This window comes from Lutra lutra, chromosome 16 (genome assembly GCF_902655055.1).
Source record: "Lutra lutra chromosome 16, mLutLut1.2, whole genome shotgun sequence".
Classification (NCBI taxonomy): Eukaryota; Metazoa; Chordata; class Mammalia; order Carnivora; family Mustelidae; genus Lutra; species Lutra lutra.
The window spans coordinates 41,475,272-41,487,420 of NC_062293.1; the positions used below are offsets into that span (position 1 = coordinate 41,475,272).

General features: G+C 36.7%; 1 protein-coding gene across 7 annotated transcripts in view; it reads right to left on the bottom strand.

Annotated features, from left to right (window-relative positions):
- The window catches only part of NF1 (neurofibromin 1), a 265,097-nt gene that overhangs the window by 121,748 nt on the left and 131,200 nt on the right, over positions 1-12,149 (bottom strand). For all 7 annotated transcript variants that reach the window (XM_047705866.1, XM_047705868.1, XM_047705870.1 and 4 more), the window contains exons 28-30: positions 11,922-12,083; positions 11,682-11,785; positions 6,970-7,105 (exon numbers count right to left, since the gene is read on the bottom strand). In XM_047705866.1, the coding sequence (XP_047561822.1) occupies positions 6,970-7,105; positions 11,682-11,785; positions 11,922-12,083 (402 nt within the window). The remainder of the gene's footprint in view (positions 1-6,969; positions 7,106-11,681; positions 11,786-11,921; positions 12,084-12,149) is intronic.

Below are 12,149 nucleotides of genomic sequence, written 5' to 3' on the forward strand. Positions count from 1 at the left end.
AGTAAGTGCATTTGACAGAGAAGCCAATTCCAAAGCATGTACACCAGGGATCTGGAAAGATTACAATATAAAACTGGCAATCACCAACTTTGGAGGTGCTCTTGATAAGTTAACAAGCTCTGGATGTGAAATGGTGCTGAGAGGATGGTCTCCTGAAGCAGGAAACAATTTTAAATGTTTCAAACCAACAACAATAAATACAGCAATACTGACTTCAGCTAAGGAGGCTTGGTTTGTGGAACCTGATGAAGACCCCATGGCGTCCCATGATCAAGAACTGACAGATGAAGAGCTGATGCCACTGCAAGAGCAAAGAATACCAATCCACACTCAACACCACAGTGAATGGCCTAGCAGTTTATTCAGGAACTGAATGTGAAGCATGTGAGATTTTTGTGACGATGGACAGTGCTGCCGTGACTGCAGGAAAGTATGGCTTTAATTTTGAAAGGGCACGTAGGTTTAGGGGCAGGTTTACAGAATGTCTTGAATGCCTACAAATAACTGCAGCATAGAAAAATCTGAGAGGCTAAGCAGTTGAGCATACTGTCGTATTTCAAGCTTTCCACACCGGCCACAGTAGCCACAGCAGACGATGAACCTCAGCCTTTGACATCAAGGCAGGCAGACATAGAAGAAGGTACAAACATTAGTGACCTGCTTGCACTGATGAATTTAGACAATGATGAGATGTTAATATATGACACTCTTCCTCTCCCTCCTATACTCTATACTCCTCTACCTCTCACCACCCCAACCTCCAACACCCCAGCCTAAAACACACCATCACCACCTGTCAGCCCTCTGGTGTGCTTGCTGTCATTCCAATTCTGGTAAAATGAAACTACACAGTACATAAATTATTTATACTCTATACAGACTGTGTATTTATCGTATTATTCCTGTTTTTACTATACGTTAATGTTATTTTAGGTAATTTGTGTTATTTGGCATGATTTGGCTGGTTGTTTTGGAAGTCTGGGAATACTAAAAAATGTCCCATATAAATTAACGGTAATTGCTTCTTCCCTTTATGCCACTTTGGCTTATAAAAGATTTCACAGGAACATTACTTTGGGATAGCAGGGAAAACCTGTCTTCAAAAGCTACAAGGAGGAAAAGTAGAAATAAGTACATGAGGAAATGTCTCAATTATAAATTTAACACATGTTCACAGTTGGCTACCCTACAAAATCTTAAGCCAGTCCACTAAGTAAGGGGACATACAAAATAAGAGACCTGGTTAAAGCATGATTCAAAAAAGGCTTACGAGTCAAAAAATATAAGCTCAAGAAAAGGGAACTAACACTCAGAGAAGTTTATTACCTAGCAATATCCTCACTTAGCTTTCAAAATTTTCCAAGTCCCAAAGCAGGAGCCATATTTACTCGAGGAAATAATGAACTACTATCCCTCCCAGCAGAACGCAAAAGTACAAAAAATAACTATTATGTTATTGCCAAAGTCAAAAGGGCAAAAGAAAGCCAGAAGAAGAAAGATGAATAAAAAAGCAAACTAAGGGGGAAAACTACTTTTGGTAGGAGACTCAATGAAAGAATAACTTGAGATAAAAGCTTTTTTTCTTTCTTTTAATAAATGTGAAATACCCTGTTATCATTCACTTATTAAAAAACAAAAACTAATTTATAAATATAACTCTTTTATTCTATAGTACTCCCAACAATAAACTTCTCCAACACTTCAAAACAACACACTAACACAATATTTAAATAATATTCTTAAAGAGAATAATTTTATGTGAAATATTAATATGATAATTCAGGTCCGTTATAATACAGTATATTTTATTATGGAGTGCTTTAAAAAGCACAATACATAGAATTTAATAAGCCACAAATAATCACCTTACTCCATTTTCTGATTTATTTTCACTACCTCCCTCCCTTCCTATAAAATCTGGCACAAATCTTGTTTACTGGGGTGGAATGGATGGGAAATTTTTATTCCTTCATTAAAGATTTTCCTAAGAACTTAAAAAGTGCCAAGCCTTGTTCCTTTTACCTTTTCAGAATCATGGCCTCAAATTGGACTCCAAGTTTGCTGATGATACAAAAAATTTTTTTTTTCCTTTAGGATGACAACCACACAAAGAATTTCTACTAAAATCTACTAAGTCATGTAACCAGGCAGTCAGTAGCTATTCCCTTTTAAGTCAAGTCAAAGCCACTGCCACTTCCGAAATCCACTTGACCACCTTCCTCCAATTTCCTCTGCCTCCAACCTTCACCTCTGATCTCTTTTTCCGTGAGTTTTGCTTTTTCAAGATTCCACATATAATTGAAATCATACAGTATGTCTCTGACTTTTTTCACTTTGCATAATATCTTCAAGGTCCATGTACATGATCACAAATGGTAAGAAATTTTGTATGGCTGATTAATATTCCATTGTGCATACACCCACAATTCTTTTGATTCATTCATCTGTTGATGGACACTTGGGTTGTTTCCATGTCTTGGCTATTCTAAGTAATGTGGCAATGAACACAGGGATGCAAATATCTTTTCGAGTTACTATTTTCATTTCAGTATGTCCCCAGAACTGGAACTGCTGAATGATATGGTAGTTCTATTTTTAATTTTTTGAGGATTTTTCCATACTGTTTTCCATATTAGCTATACCAACTTACAACCGCAACAAAGTGCACAAGGGTTCCCATTTTTCTCTATGCATGTCAGCATTTGTTATCTCTAGTTTTTTGGATGACAGCCATTCTAATTCAGGTATAAGCTGCTATGTCACTGTGGTTTCTAAGTTGCATTTCCCTAATGACTATGATGCTGAGCATCTTTCCACCTATCTCTTGGCCTTTCATCTAACTTATTCAGAAAAAGGTCTATCGGCAAGTGTCCACTTTTTAAATTGAGGTGGGTTTTTGTGGGGGGTTTTTTTGGTATTGAACACTTCCCCACTCCATAGGTTGTCTTTTCACTGTGTTAATGATGTGCTTGCTGTACAGAAGCTTTCTAGTTTAATGTAGCCCCACTGGTTTATTTTTGAGTTTGTTGTGCTGTAGGTGTCACCTCCGAAAAATCATTACCAAGACCCATGACAAGAAGCTTTATTCCTATGTTTTCTTCTAGTAGTTTCATGGTTTCGGTTCCAAGTCTTACATTTAAATCTTTAATCCATTTTAAGTTAATCTGTGTGAGGATGTAAGATGGCTCCAGTTTCATTCTTTTACGTATGAGTATTGTGATCCCAGCCCCCATTTATTGAAAAGACTGTCTTTTTTCCATTGAGTATTCTTGGCTCACTTGCCAAATATTAGCTGAACTATATATGCTTGGCTTTATTTCTGGGCTCTTGATTCTGTTCCACTGGCCAATCTGTCTGTTTTTATGCCAATACATACTATTCTGATGACTATAGCTTTAAATCAGAAGTGTGGTGCCTCTTTCTTTCTTCTCGCTCAGCACTGCTTTGGCTATTTGGGGTCTTTTGTGGTGCCATACAAATTTTAGGAGTATTTTTTTCTATTTCTGTCAAAAATGCCGTTGGAGACTTGATAGTGATTGCACTGAATCTACAGATGGCTTTTGGTAGCATTCATATTTAAACAATTAATCCTTCCAATCCATGAACACAGGATATCTTTTCCATTTATCTGTATCTTCAATTTTTTTCATCAATGTCATAGTTCCCAGCACAGAGATCTTTCACCTCCTTACATTTATTCCTATTGTTTTGATGCTACTATAAATGGGATAGGTTTTTTTTAAATAAATTTCATTGTTAGTGTATAGAAATACTACTGGTTTTTGTATGTTAATTATGTATACTGTAACTTTACTAAGTTCACTGATTAGCTCTGTTTTTTGGTTGTCATTGGAGTTTCCTATATACAAAATTATGTCATCTGCAAGTAGAGACAATTTTACTTTTTTTCCTTTCCAATTCTGATACTTTTTATTTTTCTTACCTGATTGCTCTAGGTAGCACTTTCAGTATTATGCTGAATAGGAGCAATAAGAGTAGACACCCTTGTTTTGTTCCTGAACTTGAGGGAATGCTTTCAATCTTTTACCACTGCGTACATTAGTTGTGTGGTTGTCATTTATGGCCTTTATTATGTTGACATATATTCCTTCTATGCCTAACTTATTAAGAGTTTTTATTATGAATGGATGTTAAATTCTGTCAAACACTTTTTCTGCATTTATTGAGATGACTGGATGATTCTTTTCTTTCATTGTATTAATGTGATGTCTCACATTAATTGAATTGCATATATTCAACCACCTTTGCACCCAAGGATAAATCCCACTTGACCATTGTATCATCATTTTAATATACTGCTGAATTCAGTTTGTTAGTAATTTATTGAGAATTTTTGCAGCTATACTCATCAATGATATCAAATGGACTGTAGTTTTCTTTTCTAGCAGTGTCCTTTTCTGGTTTTGGTATCAGGGTAATGCTGGCTTCATAAAATTTAAAGTGTTCACTCCTCTTCAGCTTTTTGTAAGAGTCTGAAAAGGATTGGTGTTCTGTAAATGTTTGGTAAAATCACCAGTGAAACCAGCTGGTCCTGGGCTTTTCTCTGTTGGGAGAATTTTATAGTAATTGGTCTATTCATAGTTTCTACTTCTTCCTCAATTTTGGTGAGTTGTATGTTTCTAAGAATTTTTCCACTTCTTCAAGGCTGTCCAGTTTGTTGACATACAGTTGTTCACAGTAGCCTCTTATAATCATATCAATTTCTTTGGTATCGGTTGTGGTATCTCCTTTTTCATTTCTGATTTTATTAATTTCAGTCCTTCCTCTCTTTTCCTTGGTTAGTCTAGCTGAAGGTTTGTCAATTTTATCTTTTCAAAGAACCAACTCTTAGTTTGGTTATTCTTTTCTACTGTTGTTCTGTAGTTATTTCTATTTATTTCTGCTCTTATCTTTATTATTTTCTTTCTTCTGCTAACTTTGAATTCAGTTTGTGCTTTCTCTAATTCCTTAAGGCAGAGAGTGAAGTTAAGGGATCTTTCTTGATTCTTAACAGAGGTGTTTATTGGGATGAACTTCCCTCTTTGACTGCTTTTTTCTGCAACCCACATGTTCTGGTATATTGTATTCCCATTTTCACTTATCTCAAGAAACTTTTTTATTCCTCCTTTAACTTCTTCCTTGATCCATTAATTGTTCAGTGTAGTATTTAATTTCCATGCGTTCACCTATTTTCCAGTTTTTGTCATGTAACTGAGTTCTAGCTTCATGACACTGTGGTCAGAGAAGATACTTGGTATAATTTCAATCTTGAATCTGCTAAGACTTGTTGTGTGGCCTAACATATGGTCTATCCTAGAAAGTGTTCCATGTATGCTTGAAAAGAATGTATATTCCGTTGTTGTTAGAATGTTTGATACATGTCTGTTAGGTCCATTTGGCCCATAAATGTTGTTCAAATCTACTGTTTCCTTATTCTCTGTCTGGATGATCTATCCATTGTTGAGAGTGGGATATTAAATCCTCAGCCAACTAGGGATTTAATTGTATTAAATGTATTACTATTCATTTCTCCTTTTAGGTCTGTTAGTTTTTGCTTTATATTTAGGTGCTCCAATGTGGGGCACATAAATACTTATAAACTATTATATCTTCTGGATGTATTAACCCCTTTTTATCATTACATAATGACCTTCTTTGTCTCTCTTTACCGTTTTTAGTTTAAAATCTATTTGGTCTGAAATGAGTATAGCCACCCCTGCCTTTTTTGTTTTGTTTTGTTATTGGGTTACCATTTGCTTGAAATGACTTTTTCCATCCCTTCACTCTCAGTCTATGTGTGTCTTTAGGGCAAATAGGAATCTCTGGTAGGCAGCATATTGTTGCATCTTGTTTTTTATCCATTCAGCCACTCTAGGTCATTCAATTGGGAAAATGTAATCCACTTACGCTTAAAGTAATTATTGACGGGAAAGGACTTACTATTGCCATTTTGTTAACTGTTTTCTGGTTGTGAGCTTGTTTTTGTTTTGTTTTTAATAGATACAGCAGAAACATCTTTATGAATAGCAATGAGGGAATAATTCACACAGAGCGGCCTGAAACAGCTTTTTAAAATGGTGATTTCACTGATCTTGCTAATGTCTCTAAGCAACTGAAGCCCTGTGCTAAAAAACAAATGGCTGGGGATGACTCTGCAAAGAAAAAGACACAAAGGCAAGGGATTTGGTAAATGCATAAATTCTTCCCCCTGTACCCACCCATCCCAAACTCCAAACCACTAATGTTTCTTCCAGAATCACAATTTAAATAGGTTAATATAGATCTGCACTAATCTCCCTGGAATGATTAAATTGTCCCTGAAACTACATATGCAATTCAGAAACAGAGAAAGCCATAAAAAGAACACACACCTAATATCCTCAATATATAGGGGATGACTGTGGACATCTGAACTCAGAAGCATTACTTGCAGTGCTAGTGCTACACATTTAATCTAAATGATGATGCAATATATTTTATAAGTATAAAATAAACAGATTAGTTTGTTCTAGGAAAACCTGACAAGAACACATTATATCTTTAAGAAGACATCAAAATTATAGATCAAACACCTCAACCATATAAAAAGCAAGAAGTAGACCTGACTCACATGTGAAAAACCCTGTGAGTAATTTAGACAAAGGATAACCAAAAAATTCCATAATATAGCTCATTTCAACCATGTCTATTAAAACCAACAGATTGTGCATTTTAAACTTGCTCCCAATGCAAGGAAAATTATTTTTAGTACCCCCTTAAAATACTCCAAACTGTCTCCTAAGCAATATTTAAGTTTTTTCAAAGCCAATTCTGACAATTCTTAATGTATTAGTCATCCACATCGACTCAGTATTTTCAACCACCCACCTTCAGCTGCTAAATTCCTCTTTAGTAAAGCATTCTTTTTACTTCGACTTTAGATTAATAACGGTAGTCTCTAGCCTTAATCACTTATGCACTGAAGCATACCTGGTATAGACAGTGGCACACACTTCGAAGCTGAGGGGGGAATTCTGAGGAGGAACTGATGATGGCATGGAAGAACTTTTCAGTCATCTGAAGAAGGTTCCGTTGATTTTCCTCAAGGCTCTCTGACTGTTCTAACCTACAAAAAAAAAAAAAAAAAGAGAGAGAGAGAGAGAGAGAGACAGAGAGAGAGAGAGAGAAGGTAAAATCCATTTACAATAAATAAATAAAAGTACTCTTTAAAAGAGACTTTCAGCCAAATGCAATGCTGAACTTTCCTAGGATCTTGAAGTGAATTAAAAAAAAAACTATAAAAGGGCAATACTGAGAACTGTGTATAAGAATTCTTACTCCCTTATATCCTCACAAATTTAGTATATACTCAGCTTAGTGCCATCTTCTCCACTCTGGGTATGTCTGCCTGCAAAAAAATGTATTCCGGTTTGCTCTCCACTTCTTTGGTAAAAAGCTTCTCTGTGAGGCAAGTCCGTAGTTATCTGGCTGTGCAAGGGATGGGGTAGATGAGTCTAATTCAAGGTGATGTATTAGCAAGTCTATTTGTCCACAGGATCAAAAGCCACATACTCTAAAAACTGTTAGCAGAAATAAAGGTGAGGGGCACCTGGGGGGCTTAGATGGTTAAGCGTCTACCCTCAGCTCAGGTAATGATCCCAGAATCCTGGTATCGAGCCCTGAGTCCGGCTCCCTGCTCAGTGGAGAGCCTGTTTTTCTCCTCTTTCTCTTTCCCTCTACTCTTCCGACCCCCAAACCTCTCCAGCCCCGGCTCATGTTTTCTCTCACTATCTCAAAAAAATAAATAAAATCTTTTTATTAGAAAGAGAGGAGGAAGAAAGAAAGGTGACAGCTGATTCCTGAGAGCTTCCCTCCCAGCCCTCCTCCTTCCACACTTAGTTTTGAACTAGTGCAGGGAAGAGGAATATTATTTATTAGGCATCTCCAACCCCAACGAACCATCTGTCAACCCACTTTAAAAATATACAATATGTGCATATTTTATTGGACCTAATGTACAAAGAACACATGAAAGAATGACAGGTAATAACGAATTATAGTTAGAAAACTCTGTACTTTATCTTGTAGTCAACAGGGAACAACAGATGTTCTAAGAAAGGGAGCAACAAAAAAATTCAGGTTTCATAAAAATTCCTATAACAACTGACCTGAAAAATGAAAAAAACAATATTTGGGCAATAATGGGTGAGTTACAGCAAAAGTCAATGGGATCACCATTTACAACTGTACCAAAAAGAATAAAATACCCATGAAAATACTTAACCAAAGTGGTGAAAGACCTCTATAAGGTCTTTCTTAAAATTTTAAGACATGAAGAAAGAAAATGAGGACAACACAAACTAAAGAAAGACATACTATGTTCATGTTCATGGATTGGAACTCTATAAGGTCTTTCTTAAAATTTTAAGACACTGAAGAAAGAAACTGAGGACAACACAAACTAAAGAAAGACACACCATGTTCATGGATTAAAACGTGTATACTACCCAAAGCAATCTACAGATTCAAGGCAATTCCTATCAAAATATCAAGTGTTTTTTTTTTCACCAAACTGGAATAAATCTAAAATTTGTATAGAACCACAAAGGACTTCAGTATATGTGCTGCTGAAGCGAGCACTAGAACCACAAAGGACTTCAAAGAGACAAAGCAATCTCGAGTGAGAAGAAAAGGCTAGAGGTATCATCACAATCCCAGATGCTACAAAACTACAGAATCAAAACAGTATGATACTGGCACAATAACAGTCACATAGATCAATGGAACAGAAAAAAGAGCCCAGAAATAAACCTATGCCTGTACTGTCAATTAATCTGTGACAAAGTAGGCAAGAATACACAATGAAGAAAAAGACTGTCTTCTGAATAAATGTTATTGAGAAACTGGACAGCTACGTGCAAGAGAATGAAACTAGAGCACTTTCTTATAGCATATGTAAAAACAAACTCCAAATAGCTTAAATACCTAAATATGAGACCTAAAACCATAAAAGTCCTAAAAGAAAACATAGGCAGTGATCTCTTGAATATTGGCCTTAACAACGTATTTATGGATATGTCTCCACAGGCAAGGGAAACAAAAGCAAAAATAAATTATCGGGACAACACCAAAATAAAAAGCTTTTGCACAGCAAGGAAACCATCAATAAAGTGAAATAGCAATACTGAAATAACAATACTAAATGGGAGAAGATATCTGCAAATGATATAACTGGTAAAGGGTTAATATCCAAAATATATAAGAAACTCACACAACTCAGTACCAAAATACCCAAATAATCTGATTAAAAAATGGAAGGGGGTGGGGGAAAGGAGGGGAGGAGTGCCTGGGTGGCTTAGTTGGTTAAGAGTCTGCTGTTAGCTCAGGTCATGACCTTAGGGTCCTGGGATTGAGCTCTGCATCCGGCTCCCTGCTGAGCAGGAAGCCTCCTTCTCCCTCTCCCACTCCCCCTGCTTGTGTTCCCTCTCTTGCTGTCTGTCAAATAACTAAATAAAATCTTAAAAAATAATTACAAGTAGAAATACTGTACAACACAGTAATTCCATTACTTTGTATTTACCCAAAGCAAATGAAAACACTAATTGAAAAGATGCAAGCACCCCTATGTTTACTGCAGCACTGTTTATAACAGCCAACTCAACAGAAGTCACTGAAGTGCCCATCGATAGATGAACAGATAAAGAAGATGTGTTACACACACACACACACACACACACACACACACACTTGCAGGAATATTACTCAGCCATTAAAAAAAGAATGAAATCTTGCCATTTGCAACAACATGGATGGACCTAGAAGTTATTATGCTAAGTGAGATAAGTCAGAGAAAGGCAAATACTGTGGGACTTCACTTATATGTGGAATCCAAAAAACAAAACAGGAGCACCAGGGTGGTGCAGTCGGTTAAGGACTGACTCTTGGTTTTGGCTCAGGTTGTGATCTCAGGGTCATGAGATTGAGCCCAGTGTCAGGCTCATGCTCAGCCCACAGAGCCTGCGTCAGATTCCCTCTCCCTCCCCATTTCCCCTCCTGGTCATGCGCTTGCTCTCTCTCTCAAATAAATCTTAAAAAACAAAACAAAGGGGTGCCTGGGTGGCTCAGTGGGTTAAAGCCTCTGCCTTCGGCTCAGGTCATGGTCCCAGGGTCCTGGGATGGAGCCCCATATCGGGCTCTCCGCTCAGCGGGGTGCCTGCTTCCTCCTTTCTCTCTCTCTGCCTGCCTCTCTGCCTACTTGTGATCTCTGTCAAATAAATGATAAATAAAAAAAATCTTAAAAAAAAAAAATAAATGAACAAACAAAAAAACACACTTTTAAATACAGAGACCAAATTGGCGGTTGCCAGAGGAGAGGGGGCTGATGGGATGTGTGATATAGGTGAAGGGGATTAAGTGGTACAAACTTCCAATCATAAGATAAGTCACGGAGATGAAATTGAAAAGTACAGCATAGGGGATATAGTTGATGTTATAACAACGTTACAAGGTGACAGATGGTAACTGCACTTATCACAGAGACCACTGAGTAATATACACAATTGTCAAACCAAAATACTGTATACCTGAAACTAATATAACATTGTGTACCAATTATACTTTGGTAATTTTTAAAACCTGATTTTAAAAACAAAGTCAATAAGATCAACTCAGTACTGACTAAAAAGATAATGATACAGCCAAACTATGAAATATTACATAGCAGGTAAAAAGAATGAGAGTGATCTTTCTATACTGACATAGAAAGGTCTACAATATAGAGCTAAGTTAAAATTAAGTTGCAAAACCAGGTATTTGTTCAAAGGCTACAAACATCGTGGTTCGAAGGGGCACATGTACCCCAATGTTTACAGCAGTGAAGTCCTCAACTGCCAAAATAGGGGAAGAGCCCAGATGTCAATGACAGATGAATGGATACAGAAGATGTGTGCACAAACACACACACACACACACACACGAATATTACTCAGCCATCAAAAAGAATGAAATCTTGCCATCTGCAGCGATATGGCTAGAACTGCAGTACTATGCTAACCAAAATAAGTCAGTCAGAGAAAGACAAATACCATATGATTTCACTCATGCAGAATTTAAGAAACAAAACAGATGAACATAGGGGAAGGGAAGGAGAAGTAAAATAAGACGAAAACCGAGAGGGAGGCAAACCATAAGAGATTCTGAACTACAGGAAATAAACTGAGGGCTGCTGGAGGGGAGGTGGGGGAGAGATGGAGAAACTGGCTGATGGTATAAAGGAGGCTACGTGATGTAATGAGCAATGAGTGTTGTATACAACTGATGAATCATTAAATTCTACCTCTGAATCTAATAATACACTGTATGTTAATTAACTGAATTTAAATAATAAAAGTTGCAAAACCACTTATACAAGGTTTCCATTTATATCACTCACATTGTATGTATAGTCTCTACAACTAGATTTATATATATGTATATGCAAATGCACTGAAAAAGGGCAAAGAACAGACTAAACTAGTAACAGAGCTGTATCTCCAGAAGTGGTTATCAAAGATACCTGCAAATTTTTCAAGAAAAATGTATTTGTGTGTAATTTTTATAATTAAAGGCTAATGTTAAGAATCAAGGGGAGAAATTGTGAAGGCCTGTTCTCATGTACGGTAATGGAAAAGTGGAGTCAAGTTATAGATGGGAGGATGACACACCTGGTAGGATCCACTTCAAAGCTAACATGCTGCCAGTCAGAGGATGTGATCACAATTCGTAATAACGGATCCAGGAGTTTCTGTAGGTAGGTAGCACCATATACCTAAAGAAATATAAAAGTAGGAATTTATTATGCCTTCTCCAAATGTCTGGCATTAAAGACATTCTGTTCTGTACGTTCTGCACATAATCAATTTGCCATACCTTGGCACAAAAAAAAAAGATAAATGGATACAGACCTTGAAACAGAAGGTCATTATTTTACTGGCTAAGCTGTTTCCTCGGAAAAGAGTCTGCATGGAATCTGCCAATTCTACTTCCTTAGAAAACATGTTCCAGAGCAGTTGGTAGAGTAAATGCCGAGAATCAAATAGAGTCACTAGAACTCGAGCTAGTTCATCCTGAGAACAAAACAAAATTGCGTTAGTGTGAATAATTTTTTTTTCTTCAGCAGGAGACTGAAAGGT